This window comes from Nuphar pumila, chromosome 14, assembly GCF_984573655.1.
Source record: "Nuphar pumila chromosome 14, dmNupPumi1.hap1.1, whole genome shotgun sequence".
NCBI classification, from domain to species: domain Eukaryota; kingdom Viridiplantae; phylum Streptophyta; class Magnoliopsida; order Nymphaeales; family Nymphaeaceae; genus Nuphar; species Nuphar pumila.
Window position 1 is genome coordinate 19,311,991 of NC_143262.1, and position 16,212 is coordinate 19,328,202.

General features: G+C 42.1%; 1 protein-coding gene across 1 annotated transcript in view; it reads left to right on the forward strand.

Annotated features, from left to right (window-relative positions):
* Window positions 1-288: 288 nt before the first annotated feature.
* The window catches only part of LOC149816564 (uncharacterized), a 57,062-nt gene continuing 41,138 nt past the window's right edge, over window positions 289-16,212 (forward strand). The window contains exons 1-3 of the mRNA XM_089987570.1: window positions 289-591; window positions 1,351-1,719; window positions 1,821-2,080. Coding sequence (XP_089843696.1) covers window positions 469-591; window positions 1,351-1,719; window positions 1,821-2,080 — 752 coding nt within the window. The 5' untranslated portion in view covers window positions 289-468. The remainder of the gene's footprint in view (window positions 592-1,350; window positions 1,720-1,820; window positions 2,081-16,212) is intronic.

Consider the following 16,212-nt stretch of genomic DNA (forward strand, 5'->3'; position numbering starts at 1 on the left):
AATTTTCAATGTAAAAAGGATAAAAACATGTTATTTTACCTGATATAGTCCAGGTCTGGTTCATGAAATCCTTATAGAATCCGGGTATGGTTTCTCTTATGACGAGTCCAATTAAACCTGAGCTCGGACTCGGTATATCTCAAATCAAGTCTAATTTTGGTTTCACCTGGGTCCGAACCAAACCCGACCCGTTCCCGTCTTCCCATAAACATAAACATGACACGCATACATCATCATCATCATCACCATCATCTACCCAAATATAAGACGAAGACCCCCTCTCCTAAATTCCTCCTTCGCTTCCTTCTTCTTCTTCATAGATCTCTATCGTCAACTTTCCGATCTGTAACCTGCAAATCCTGGCCGTCCGATCAAATCCTTTTTCGGCGAGATCGTACGAAAGCGATCTATCTGGATCGTGGCGGGGTTCATCTGGAGGGGATGGAAGCGCTCCCGATCGATTGAAAGATGCCTGGAATTTCGCAGAAGAATGCTCAGCTCGGTAATTCTTCGAGTGTATCCGGATCGAGGCCGTCCAATGGCCTCTGGTCGAAGCTTGGAGACGACGTCTCCTACGATCAACTCCAGAAGGTGAACAAAAAGCAAGAGCAACATAGCTCTCTCTCTCTCTCTCTTATTTCGCCTCTTTCGTTCTTTATTATTATTTTTAGCTCCTCTTTTGTACATGTTAATGAAATCGAATGGCTGTTATTGGTTTGATTGTGTTCTCGGATGCGGAATCGATTTGAATTTCGATTGGAATCAATCTGTTGAATCGCGTGTTAGGTATGGATTAGTGCTTACATGCGTACAGAGATTTCTGATTAGGCGATGGAATTTTTGATTAATCATTTTCGGTTTTCTGTGATTTATAATCCTAAAAACAGTAAAAGAAATCACTTTTAGGGATATTTACGTCCGATTTGATGAAAAGCTTTGATTTTTTTAGTGAATTTAGGTATTTATTGATGATTTCAGTGATCTCCTTGGGGTCATTGATCTGCGACAATCTGCTTAAGACTGTTTTTGTTTATCAAATTTTATGTTAGAGCTTTAGAGCAAAGTAGCTTATCCAATAACCAGTCTCATTAGAATTGTTAGTCTGGGAACAGATTTCCCGATTAATTTCTTTCGAGTTTGGCATGCAGTGTTTTGTGGAGTGAAATTAGCTTAATCAATCGTTAAACACTACAAGATTGTTGTTTTATTGCCACATTTTTTATCGCATTCATTCCTTTCTTCACTTTCTAAATTGGAGTCGCGGTGTATCATTTAGCTCAGCACACCATTAGACTCATTCAATTTGATAGTTAACAGTAATTGCTTACATACATGGTTTCTTTGAATTAGTTCTGGAGTGAGCTCTCACCTGGGGCACGGCATGAACTGTTGAGAATCGACAAACAGACACTCTTTGAGCAGGCTCGGAAGAATCTCTACTGTTCTCGTTGCAATGGGCTGCTGCTTGAAGGATTTTCACAGATTGTCGTGTACGGAAAGTCGTTACAACAGGAGAATGGAGGAGGGAATTTCACGAGCAAGTCTGCAAGCTGTAGACACCAGAATAGCAATGGATTGAAAACAGCATATGTGCACTGCCACGATGATGCCCATGACCCATTAGTTCATCCATGGGGAGGCTTGGCTGCTACCAGAGATGGGATGTTGACTCTGTTGGATTGCTTTCTAGATGGAACATCGCTTGATACACTTAAAAATGTATGTGAAATACTCATACAATGAAGATTGATCAGATTGGTTTTGCTTCCCCTTTTATTCCCTTGGATTAAGTTATTATGAATCAATCTTCTGGTTCTCAGGTATTTGATAGTGCACAAGCAAGAGAGCATGAGAGGGAATTGCTTTATCCTGATGCTTGTGGGGGTGGAGGCCGAGGTTGGATAAGCCAAGGGATGATAAACTATGGGAGAGGACATGGGACGAGGGAAACTTGTGCTTTGCATACAGCCAGGCTTTCCTGTGACACTCTCACGGATTTCTGGTCTGCGTTGGGCGATGAAACACGGCATTCTCTCTTGCGGATGAAGGAGGAGGACTTTATTGAAAGACTTATGTATAGGTGGGTATGGTGTGGCTGTGTGTAATTGTATTATATGTTTTATATATTTTTATGTGATTGCTTCCATACTTAATGTTAGCATATCCTAGGAATATGTGTCATAGTAATTTAAAAGAAGAAAAAAATAAAAAAGATGAGCCATGGATCTGATCATAATATTTATATTGCAGAGCTTTCAACTCCGTTATTTCAGTTTCCATTTCTTAAGACATGGAAATTGAAGTATAGAGGAAATTGAGAACTGTTTTTCTGGTTCAGCGTGTGCACTAAACATTGTGGGTTGATCTTTGTGTCATAATTGAACTTAAAACACTGAAAAATGTTGCATGCAGTTTCAAAACTTTCAGTTATTTTCCTGGTTCATTGATTCTCCAAATTTAAGAGTTGTGCAACTGACTCATATCTTCTGGCTAGTTGGATGATTTAGATTCTTATTGCCTAGAAAAAAAAGGAGAGCTACAGATTTTTATCCTGTGTTCATGGTGATCGAATTCCAAGTGGATGTGTGATTGACTAAGAGTTATGTAATAAAAATTGAGCACCACCTACCATTCTACAGAATGTTCACGTGAAGACAAGAAGTTGTAAATCTCTGTGAGGTTCCAGGCACTGAAAAAATTCACCTTGTTGTTGTTTACAATCAGGAAAGATGTCTGTTCTTAAGCTTACTCTAAAACCAATTTCATTATCTTTTTCCTTTTCATATACCCATCTTGAATTATCTATGGATTTTGGCCAAATTGGTTCTTATTTTAAAGTTCAAAATAAACACATTTTGATGCATACAATCATGTATTTCTTAATTTTCTTCTGATCTAGATCATGTTATTTGAGAAACTGTTGTGTATTTGTAGACATTTCAGTACATTTTCAATATCAATAACAAAAATTAGATTGAGTTTGTGTGATAGATAACTTCCAAGAGACTAAGCCATCATCATAGTGCAAAAGATGCTTGAGTTGTGAAGCACATATTTCCATGTTTGTATCTGACTATGAATATATGATCTCGCTATTTTTAACCCTCAAAAGGCATCTTATAGAAGCATTAGACTACTAGCAGGAGAATTGATAGAGCCAATTTCATCCAATCTAAGTCAGGCTTAATATTAGTTTGCTTTATAAGTTGTAGAGTGGAGAGCTAAAAGATTAGCTATCATATGCTAATGTTATTAGATGGAACACTGGTAACTGGAAATAGTTCTGAACTCTGTGTGATGACATCTATGTCTATGTTTGTTTCTCTGTGGTCATCTTGCCTACCTAATATATTATTTTTTTGCAATTTAAGGACTGAGCATAGATGAGTTTAAATAAAAACTTTCTTGCTTGGATATGCTCAACTTTGTCTGTATCAGCTTGTACCATGGATTGCTTTTGTTCAGTTTGCTTGTAATTTTCCCTGATGCAGGCTGGAGAAGCAAAATAAATTGACCCTGTTCATCTTATAGAGTTTACACATCTGAGTATCTTAAATATTAAACCGAAAAGCACAAAGTTTCATTCAACATTGCAGACAGATCCGAACCTGATGCCTTTTATTTCTCATGAACTTATATTAGATAACCCAATGGCCTGCGTCCCTTTGGTCAAAGATACCCATGCAATTTCTGTCACATTTTCCATTATTCCTCCACTCTTATGGCTGGCTTCTTGCTCGTTATCAGCTTGACAAATTTGTTTGTTCCTTTTCAACTATGTCATCTGGATGCGGGTGCGGGTACGGGTACAGAGGGTACAACATGACAATTCAAAAAAATGTGGGTACGGTACGGGGACACTGCTATATATATATATATCACATAAATTCAAAATAAACTAAACATAATCTAAATATATATGATATATCTGTTAAAAATGTAAATGTATATACATGTAAAATATATATATGTTAGGTTAGTACCTAACTAGTAAATAGTAACTAGGTTTGTCCTTTTTTTTTTTTACTTTTCAGCTACCTTTAGCTAGAGAGGCATTGGAGAGAGCCCAATGGCGCTATTAGAGCCGTTGGGACCTCTCCCAACGTCTCTCTTAGGGGCTCAGGAGCTCTTTTGTGTGTGTATAAATAGGGGTGAAACCCCCTGTCAAATGTATTCTTCTTGCATGGCCTTGATAAATAAAATATTATTTTTATTCCTTGTGTTTGCCCCTTTAGTGGGTGTTTGTGTGTGAGCCCATTTGTGGCCTGCAAGTGTTCTTTTGGTGTTTTGGTGGAACTCTTTGTGTGTCCACCTTGTTGTTTTGGTGAATACATTTTGGAGGGTCTTGTTTCCTTTCAATATTTAAAATATATATTATATACTGAAAATTTGAAGTTATAAACTGAAAATCTAATTATCAATTATAAATTGAATACAAACTTGTATGTACGGAGGGTAAAATGACGTGTCTGGGTGTCGACATGGGTACGTAGGGCAAAATATAGTGTCTGGGTACCATAGCTTTTCAAGCTCAGATCGTCCTTTTCATGGGTTTAGTGACCAACAGTGACCAATTCTAAATTGATGACCTTTAATGATTTGTCCGCTCTGGTTTCAGGGCTGTAAGCATTTTGATAAATTTCTTTTGCACTTATGTATCATAAGTTGCAAAGGTGCTTGACATTGATGAACCTATATTACCATAATGAGTATTTTCTTCCATAGATGCATTGCTGGTCATGCCATACTAGAAGCTAGTAACAGTTTAGGTTTGACATTATCATCAAATTTGGAGCAGACAATATCTTTATTTTGAAACCGAAGGATTGTCTGAACTGTTCCTTTCTAGTGGATGATAAATTGTAGTGTTGTGGCCGATGCTGTGTGACTTGGTATACCAAGATTGCTACCTCTCTCCTTTGGTGTGGCAGAAGTGATTGGCTTGAACAAAGCTGAACTGCCATAGATAGGTCATGCTATTTAACAAATATGGCTTTAGAAATTGGTTCCTTATAGTTGAACATAGTTCTTGTTTCTGAGCCTTTGAAGAATTTGATTCGTAGTTCAAAGCATGTCTCACTATTATGTTCTGTTCATAGTCAACTTCCCATACTTTGTAAACCATACTCTCAAACCTAAAATCCTATATTTTTCAGTTGCTTCTTATCGGCATTTGCTAACCTAGATACTCTTGAATGTTGATCGATGCTCTTGGTGGCAATAGTTTAACATGCACATTTAAGATGGCATGAATCTCTGGTTGTGGAACCACTGTGTTCTAATCAGATTTGAATCAGAAATTGAATAATTGGACTTCCTAGGAGGAAGGTCTCTTTTTAGTTCATTCACCATTTACTACATCTCTTTGCTAGAGAAGCAGCAAAGATTTCCCTATGTATATAGCTAGCATTTGCCATCCCTGGGTTGCTGAAAATAGTCATATTTGGTGTTCTGACATCCATAGGTAAACAAATGATGTCTCAGACAGTATAATAGTTGTTATCTCTAACTCTCCATTTGTATCTATAAATGGTTTCTTGCTTTTATATTTATTTTAAATATTAACTTGTCGTGTTTGAAAGTTCTACTTTTCTGAAACAAGTTTTGTTAAATAAAAATATAAATTGCTCCCTTTTTAAAAGACAAGAGAGACCTATTTTTATTTACCTTCTCCATTGCACCACACCCCTTCATCACCACCACTACTACGACTATTCCTTCTTCACCACCATTGCCCCCACCACTTCCCATTTTTCAACACCAAAGACCACCATCACCACCATTGCCACTGCCACTACCACTGCCACTTGTTAAAATATGTAATCTCATATGTAATCTTTTTTCTTTTCTTTTCCCTTAACTAGCTTTATTTAGCCTTAGTTAGGATTTAATTAGAATTTAGGTTTTAGTTTAGATTTTGGACCTTTTTTAGCCATCTCCTTTTTGACTAGTCAAAAAGGACTTTTTGACTAAAGTCAAAAAGCATTTTTTGAGAGAGTCGTTGGACTCCCAACGGCTCTATTTTAGAGCCGTTGGGAGTCCAACGACTCCCTTGATGGCTCCTTCCTCTTCCTCTATACATATGGGGTATTGTCCCCTTGTAATAATGCATTCAAGTGTGTGGGATTTTATCTCAAATCAATGAAGTTTATTTTTCCTATTCATTTTGTATATCCTTTTTCGGGTATTGTGTATGAACCCCAGAGGTTCTTGTGCTTGAGCTCTCTTTATGAACCCTTATGGTTCTTGTAATCTCTTTGTGAGCATTTCTTGAGAGATATTTTGGTTGTGGGTTACATTTTCTTACATGGTATCAGAGCCAATCAAAAGTTTTGTTTTTTTGTGCATTGGGAAGTGTGCCATTCAAGTTTCTTTCAAAAGAGTGAAGTCTCTTTGAAGGAGTGGTCGTGTGAAGACTTGGAAGCTTGGAGGACTACTCATTTTTCACTAATTTGTGGTAATCATCTTCTTTACTTATTTTAAGTTTTGTCTCTTTTTCTCTCCCTTTTCTTCCCGTTCACAAGTTTGTAAAATGGATGACAATGATAATGTCACCATTAAGCCCATAAAACTCAATGATTCAAATTATGTAACATGGGCTTCAATCATGAAACACCTTTTATGAGGAAAGTGATTATGGTGATTAGTGGATGGAACCGATGGGGAACCTAAACTAATTCTCACCAAAGAAGAAGGAGAAAAATAAATACCTCTCTCGGAGGTAGAAAAAGTTAAAGTTATTTCCACGTATGAAAAAAAGTGGAAAGAATGGAGAATGAGATATGCCAAAATCATGTCTTGGCTCATATCAAGTATTGACATAAAGAAGTGTTCAAGCCTAACCAAATTTGAACACGACGACAATGATGCGTGGGATTACCTTAAGATAATATATTGATGCAGAGCAGGACGGGGTCCGGTCTACACAAAGTGACCCGGACGTGTCCAAGGATCTCAGCACCAATGGGATGGACGATCAAACCCAGATAATGGATCCGATCGCGAGTTCGGTGCCTCGATGCAAGGACGTGGTGCCCCTGCGCCCTTACTCAAGGCAAGCAAAGGTTGAAAGCAACACTGCACATTGACAACGCATCGATCCATTAGCAGCGACGAGTTGCCTCGGGTCCAAGGACTGGACCTAAGACCCAGATCCAGTCACGCCCTATTAATGCCCTGTTTTAGGGTTACGTGGGGGAGAGAAGATTGATTTTTTTTCTTATTCTGAGTTTTCCTTTGACGCACAGTCGGCATCAGCCTCTCTTTAGTCCTTTGTTTACTGTTTTTCGTTTCCTACTTGTTATTTCATTTCACAGTTCGATTGAATTGTTATTGAAAATAAAGCAGCCACCGTTCATTCTATGGTGATCTTCGTTGCGTCACGTGTAACACGATCCTCCACGCTGCATCAAAGTGGTATCAAAGCACCAACCTTCCTCTATCGTCAACGGCATGTCACAAGAAGCGAGGAATGATCCTACAAGTAGAAACGAGCAGGCAAAAACCGGCAACGAAGATTCGATGATGCGAATGATAGATATGATGACCGATATCCAAGAAAATCTGCTATGCGTAGGCAAAGATGTAGCCGGCATGTCGAAACGCATGGATGGGATCGAGGAACGGATTGGCGTTCTTGAATCACCGGTAGAAGCACACACAATGCAAGTGAACCAATTAGGCGAGGGTGCAGTCAATCCTGCAGATGCCACATCCATCGATCCAGCCCAACTAAACCTTAAACGTGCTGCGCGATGTGAGGGCATCGGGGTGACCTTGCACAAGGATGCGAGTCGCATCCATTCTTCACAACCGGTACCTTTTTCGAACACCGTCATGGGTGTCGCTGTAGATCCAGCTAGTGGCATCATTCAGCCGACCCAAATGGTCGCTGACGGCCCCTCCAACGCTGGCCTGCATGTAGGGGTGGCAAAATCTGACACGACCCGCCAACCCGCTCCTTAGCTAGGTTTGGGTTTGGCTTAAACGGGTTTGTGTCGTAAACGGGTCGACCCGCCTAACCCGTTTATTAAACGGATCGGGTTCGTGTTAGGGGTATGTCAACCCGCCAACCCGTTTAATAAACGGGTTAGGCGGGCGGGTCAACCCGTTTACCCGAACCCGACCCGCCAACCCACCTGCCAACCTGTTTACCTGACCCCGACCCGCCTGCCAACCCGTTTACTCGAACCCAACCTGCCAACCTGTTTACCTGACCCCGACCCACCCGCCAACCCGTTTACTCGAACCCAACCTGCCAACCCATTTACCCGAACCTGACCCACCAACCCGCCCGCTAACCTGCCAACCCGTTTACCTGACCCGACCCGTTTATTAAACGGGTTAACCGTGTCGTGTCGGGTTACCCGTTTAATAAATGGGTCAGGTTCATGTTTGCCACAACCGACCCGTTTAATAAACAGGTCGGGTTTGTGTTGAGGTATGCTAACCCGCCGACCCGACCCGATTGTCACCCCTACCTGCATGCGCAGGCCCAACCGCGAACCGCGATCACGAGTTCGTAGGCCAGGCGCGGTCTGTCGGGCCCGAGCGTGGCCCTTGGTCAGGCTGCTGGCACAGCAGCGTCAGCCTGAGCAGGGGCTGATCAGACCCACTTTCCCGAGCCTACACGTGGGAGTGCTGCAACATCCCACCAGCGTGCAGGGGGTAATGGGTCTGTGTGGATGGGTCCGAACCCGATAGGGTCCGGACCAAACTTTGTGACAACGGGACCCCGATCCGAGTCTCGGGGACCATCCTTTGGGTCCCAGGGAGCGGGTCCGAGTCTCGAACCCCCCTACTCGACCTATTCAGATGGGTTCGGTTCGCGGTTCGCCCCGAATCAGATCCAACCCACTACTTTTGAGCCCCAAAATAGAACCAATACCGACCTAAACTCATATAAGACCTAGACGGAGCTCCAGTTTGAATTTGAGCCGAGTCAAAACCAGACCCATCTTGTTACGGATCAAGGATCGAGTTCAAACTAGGCCTTCTCACACCACAACTCGATCCATGATCCCACCTATCCCGTTCTGGGTCCGACGAATAGTTTAGGACTTGACCCGATCTAGATCCAATCGGGTGAATCATCCCAATACTACACCAACTAAACCCAATACTCGTACCAAACCCAATCCATTAACCCGTCCCCGATCCAGAACCTGGTACCATACCCAACACATTACCCCTATCCTAACCCGACCCATAACCTGAACCCACATTATCCATTTCCCACCAACCCAGAACCCATAACCCGAGCAACCCTTCCACCTTTAGTAGGGCATCCAGTCATACCGGTGCCACAACGCCGGCCACAGATGGTTCCCACCCCCGGGCGAGCCAGACCGGGGCAGTTTTCAGCAGCCGCCATACAGATTCAGCAGGGACCGGCGCGACCTGAGCGCCGACCACACGTCGTTGGAGTTTGTCAGCACCAGCATCCAGGCGAGCAGTACCGCGAAGAGGGTGATGAAGCAGTATTGGATGACAACGCTTTCTGGAATGAGTATCCTGCAGGAATGGTGAAAACTCGTCAGCAGAGAGCACCAGAACACCCCTTCATCTACGGGGTGAAGCTAGACCTTTTGGAGTTCGCATGCTGATTCGATGTGGCCCAGTTCTTTGACTGGGCTTATACCATACAACTTTTCTTCGACTACCACACTGTAGTTGAGCACCGCCGTGTCTCTCTAGCGTCCACTCGGTTGAGAGGCCTAGCACAGACATGGTGGGTCAAATTGCAGAGGTCGAGGGAGCGACATGGACTAGAGCGCATACAGACATGGGAGGAGATGCAAAGATTGATACAGTCAAAGTTCGTGCCTTCAAACCACGCCGAGCGAGCCTACAAGGAGTACCTGACCCTGTATCAAGGCATTCGTATTGTGGCGGAGTACACTGTTGAGTTTCATCATCTATCCCTGCGAGTGCAGATCGAGGAGATCGCCCGCCAGCAGGTCACGAGGTATATTTTTGGTCTCTGTCCTGCTATTTCTGATGATTTCAGTTATGTCACAGTCGAGTCATTGGATCAGGCAAGCAGTTATGCCATGAATGTGGAGGAAAAATTGAAAAGGAGACAAGAATATAAGACCTCCCGTAGTGATCGGTCCAGTCGACCCAAGTCGAGTTTCCCAACCAGGGGAGCGAGCTTCCCTAGGAAGGAAGACTCAAAGTCCACCCCTAGAGTAGATCCTAGCAAACCCGACCAGTTTGGACCCGCGTACCATACCAGATCCAAGGCCAAGCCTAGTGAGTGTACCATTCGTTGTTTTAGGTGTCGGGAGTTAGGTCATGTCGCATCCAAGTACCTCACCGTGAGCAAGAACACCCATTTCGTTGAGGGTATTGTTGAGTCAGTGTCTGATAGTGAGAGTGAGGGTGAGTTGTTGGTTGAAGGAGATGACGAGAGGGAAGTCGTAGAGTTCGACGACAATGTCGAAAATTTATTATCTATCCATTATGTTTTGACCGCACCCTGAGAGTCGACCCCTGCAAAATGGTTGCGGAATAACATTTTTAGAACCCGGTGCAACTGTGAGGGGCATGCATGTGATGTTATAATTGATACTGGGGCGTGTGAGAATATGGTGTTCGAGAGTGTCGTGTCCACCTTGAACCTAAAAACGGAGAAATTGTCCCAACCATACAAGATGACATGGTTCAAAAGAGGAAACGAGGTTCCTATCACACAACATTGTTTAGTTCGGTTCTCCACAGGGGAGCATTACCACGATGAGGTGTGGTATGATGTAGCCCCTATGAGTGTGTGTCACATTCTTTTGAGACTTCCCTGGCAGTTTGATCGCAAGACCATTCACGATGGTCGTAGAAACACGTACTCCTTTATTTTTAATGGTCATAAAATAGTCCTTCTCCCTATCAAGGAGACCAGTTTTTCCACTGTGGATAAGCCTGAGCGAGTTTCCCGGCTCGCGGGCCTATCTTATCGGTCTTTCTTGAGCCATTGTCGGGAGGATGGTTATTGTTATGCCCTGGTGGCTAAGTCGTCGATGAGTACGTCGTTGCCCATTCCCATGGACATCGTGCCCTTGTTGAGGAGTTTCGCGACATTATGCCAGACGACCTTTCTGATGGTCTACCTTCGATGAGGGTGGTGCAACATGCCATTAATTTTGTCCTGGGGTCGAGTCTACCTAACCTCCCCGCGTATCGCATGAACCCCTTCGAGCATGCCGAGTTGTTGAGGTAGGTTCATGAGTTACTGCAAAAGGGTTTTATTCGTGAAAGTGTGAGCCCTTGCGCAGTACCCGCCTTGCTCACTCTTGAGAAAGATGGGTTCATGCGTATGTGTGTCGACAATAGAGTAATCAATCACATCATTGTCAAATACCGTTTTCCCATTCCTCAGTTAGATGATATGTTTGATATATTGGTCGGTGCCTCTATTTTCTCCAAAATTGATTTAAAAAGTGGGTACCACCAAATCCGTATCCGGGAGGGAGATGAGTGGAAGACGGTATTCAAGACACGTGATGGATTGTATGGGTGGTTAGTCATGCCATTTGGGTTATCAAATGCCCCGAGTACTTTCATGAACATGATGACCCAAGTATTGTGCCCTTGTATAAGGAAGTTTGTCGTTGTATATTTTGATGACATTTTGATTTATAACACATCTTTGTCTGATCATTTGAGTCATTTGCGTCAGGTCTTAGAGATTTTAAGGAGGGAGAAGTTGTATGTCAATGCCAAAAAGTATGAGTTTATGAAGTCAAGTGTGGTCTTTTTGGGTTTTATTGTGTCGTCTGATGGGGTGAAGGCAGATCCCGTCAAAGTCCGTGCGATTGTAGAATGGCCTACCCCAAGGACTATAGGAGAAATCCGTAGTTTCCATGGGTTAGCCACTTTCTACCGTCGTTTTGTGAGAAACTTTAGCACCCTCATGGCCCCTATCACGGAATGCCTAAAGGGTACTAGTTTTCATTGGACGTCTGTTGCGGGAAAAGCCTTCACGCTCATCAAAAAGAAAATGACTAGTGCCCCCATCCTAGCCCTTCCTGATTTTAACGCAGTCTTTGAGGTTGAGTGCGACGCCTCTAAAGTAGGGATTGATGTTGTCTTGAGTCAGAACCGCAGACCCATTGCATTCTTTAGTGAAAAGCTGACTCAGGCAAGGTGCCAGTACTTCACTTATGATGTCGAGTTCTATGTTGTTGTACAAGCCCTTCGTTATAGGAGGCATTATCTCATTTATAAGGAGTTCGTCTTGGACACGGATCATGAGGCATTAAAGTATTTGAATAGTCAAAAGAAGTTGAGTGCTAGACATGCCAAGTGGGTCAGCTTCTTGCAAGAGTACACATTCACTATTCGCCATCAATCAGGTACTCTGAACAAGGTAGCTGACGCACTTAGCAGAAAGAATAACCTTTTGATGACTATGTCCGTGCAAGTCATTGGGTTTGAGCAGTGCAAGGAGTTGTACCCGACGAACCCCGATTTTCAGCAAGTCTGGGAAGGGTGCCTCTCCTCTGATAGCACGGCCGACTCACGGTTTAGTATAAACAACGGTTACCTCTTTCAAGGTAATAAGTTATGTGTGCCAGCATTCTCTCTTAGGCTACAATTGATTTCCGAGTTACATGAAGGGGGATTAGCTGGGCATTTTGGACATGATAAGATGTTCGCATTGTTAGATGAACGATACTTTTAGCCCAAAATACGCAAAGATGTTGTCAAGTTTGTTCAAAGTTGTCAAGTGTGTCAAGTGTCCAAGGGTCGACGTCAGAATAGTGGTTTGTATACTCCATTGCCCATCCTTGAGCGGCCTTGGGAACATGTTTCCATGGATTTTATTGTGGGTCTTCTCAGAACTTCGCATCGTTTTGATTCCATCCTAGTTGTGGTTGACCGATTTTCCAAGATGGCTATCTTTGTCCCGTGTAAGCGAACCACCGACGCCTCGTTAGTAGCCTCGTACTACTTCAAGGACGTGACCCGCTTTCATGGGTTGCCCCATACGATCACCTCAGATCGTGACACGCACTTTATGAGTCATTTTTGGAAATCGTTATGGGCCTTATTGAAAACCAAGCTCCAGTTTAGCAGTGCATACCACCCACAAACCGATGGCCAAATCGAAGTCGTGAACCGCACCCTAGGAAACTTGCTAAGGAGTCTAGTTGGGGAGAATGTCAAAACATGAAACCTAGTCTTGCTGCAAGCCGAGTTCGCATATAATAGTTCCATCAACCGGTCTACGGGCAAGTCTCCTTTTCAAGTGGTTTATGGTCGGTCACCCACCCCATATTATAGATCTAGCACCTGTGTCCAGTCTCCCAGCCTCAGTCATAGACGCGTTTGATGTCGTTGAATACATGCGTGATATACATAGACAAGTCCGAGCCAAACTTGTTGAGAGTTACGAAGCTTACAAAGATTTCGTAGACCAAGGTCGTCGAGATGTCCAGTTTCAAGTTGGTCAGTTAGTATGGGTTTACCTGCGTCCTGTGCGTTTTCCAGTGGGTACTTATGGTAAATTGAGTCCTAAGAAATATGACCCATTCAAGATCCTCCGGCGATTGGGTCCAAATGCTACCTCCTTGAACTGCTTGAAGATTGAAACATTTCGCCTATCTTCAATGTGTCTGATCTATATGCTTACTGTGGTGACAACAAGTCGTCAGAGCCGATTTCTTCCCAACCAGGGGAGAATGATGCAGAGCAGCCGATGCAAGGGACGTGGTGCCCCTACGCACTTACTCAAGGCAAGCAAAGGCTGGAAGCAGCACCGCACATTGACAGCACCCTGATCCATCAGCAGCGACGAATTGCCTTGGGTCCAAGGACTGGACCCGAGACCCAGATCCAGTCACACCCTATTAATACCCTATTTTAGGGTTGCGTGGGGGAGAGAAGATTGATTTTTTTTCTTATTCTGAGTTTTCCTTTGACGCACAGTCAGCAGCAACCTCTCTTTAGCCCTTTGTTTACTGTTTTTTGTTTCCTACTTGTTATTTCATTTCACTGTTCGATTGAATGGTTATTGAAAATAAATCATCCACCATTCATTCTACGGTGATCTTCATTAGTATTCTTAGCATATCGCACAACTGGAGCAATTGTGATTCTCATTTCTTCAGCACCGAAGTGCCTCGTTACCAGCGATCTTCGTTGCGTCATGTGTAACAGGATCCTCCATGCTGCATCATGTACTCTCTCAAGGATATTGTCCACATGCAATCTTCAAGAAAAAGTCCGTAATATGATTCAAGGGGACAAGAGCATTAGAAAATATTACAATAGCTTGTCCGAGTTATGGGAAGAAAAAGCCCTCCCTGAACCAAAGTGGCATTGTCCACATGATATAGAGCTTCGCCAAAATCAAGTGAATTCAGAGCATTTCTTCCAATTTATCAATGGTTTGAGATCGGAATTTGAGTCAACCAAATCCGCTATTCTCCATCGGGGTAAAGTCCCTTCCATCGAAGATACAATAGAAGAGTTCAGCATGAAAGAGAATATACTCAAGAAAAGAATTTCCAAAGGTGATGATGATTCAGTCTTAGCAGTATCTGGACCGGGAAATCATGTTCGCCCATATAAATCTCCACTTGTTGGGAGGATTAATGATGAAAAATACGGAAGTGAGTTTGAAAAAAGAAAAGTCATTTGTTATTATTGTCGTGAACCGAGACACGTCAAGACGTATTGTCCAAAATTAAAAAGACCTTATGAAAAGAAAGTTGCTACAATTGAATCTCCGCAAGAATCAAGTGAGACATCTATTGGAAATATGTCTCTAACTCAATTGGTGGAGGCGCTTCAATCTCTTCTAAAAAGAGCTTCTTCATCTCCCGGAGCCGCTGTCTCTTCCGTCGACATCTCCGATTTCGGTAAATCTCTTTGGCTTCTTGATTCTAGAGCTTTTTTTCATATGACACCCAACATAAAATTGCTATCACAATGTCATAACTCAAGTGGATCAAATGTTTTAGCTGCAGACGGAACATTTCTTGAGATTAAGGGAATAAGATGTTTTGAAAATACTCTCAAAACTCAAAAAGATTTTGTATTCCAAAAATTAGATATATTCCCAAACTTAATCTAAATCTTTTATCAGTTTCTCAATTAACTAACCATGGGTGTAACGTTTCCTTCTCTTCTCGTGATTGTCGAGTACAGAATCACTAGTCAAGGAATCTGATTGGGGAAGGCCATAAAGAAGGAGGCTTGTACTACATGGATTTTTTGAAAATACCCAAGAATACACTATGTTGTAAAGTTCAAAAGTTAGATTTGGATGTTTGGCACAAAAGATTTGGGCATCCTTGTATATCCAAGATTCATTTTTTTCCAAACATGGAAAAATTTTGTAATTTTGAAGCTTTTACATGTGAAAAATGTATTCTTGGAAAAATGAAAACACTACCTTTTCAAGAAAGAACCCTTGTTTTTACACGACCACTTGAGTTGATACATTTCGATGTTTGGGGTCCCGCACCTGTTATATTAACGGGTGGTTTTATATATTATGTGATTTTTGTAGACGACTTTACACGACACACTTGGATAAATCCAAAGTTTTCTCTTATTTTCAAATATTTCACAATATGGTAAAAAATCAGTTTAAAGAGGATACTTCAATATTTCGCATTGATTCACGAGGAGAATTTTTATCAAAAGAATTTAAAGATCATTTGAACGTATATGGGATTTCACATCAAAATTTTTTCCTTACCCCCCTCAACAAAATGGGTTAGTTGAGAGAAACCATAGGCACATTATAGAAACAGTAAAGACACTTCTCATTACACATCAAGTACAAAAAAATTTCTGGTCTGAAGCAACTTTAACTGTTGTTTATCTTATCAATAGGATGCCTTCTTCCTCGATAAACAATATTTCTTAAACTGAAAAACTTTATAAGCAAACTCCAGATTACTCTAGGTTGAGGGTATTCGGGTGTAAATGTTTTGTGTTCACAGATAAGAATGATAAATTTCCTCCACGTGCTATTTCCTGTGCCTTTTTAGGTTATGCAAATCATCAAAAAGGTTACAAGTGTTTCGATTTTAAAAATAACAAACTATATGTCTTAAGAAATGTATCTTTTTTGGAAAACGAAAGTCCCTTTGAAAATAAAGATTCTACGAAAATAGATGAGTTCTATTTTTTATTGGACCTACTTTGAAGGAGTAATGAAAGTGATATCGATCAAGATGATCAAAATGATATCACTAACAC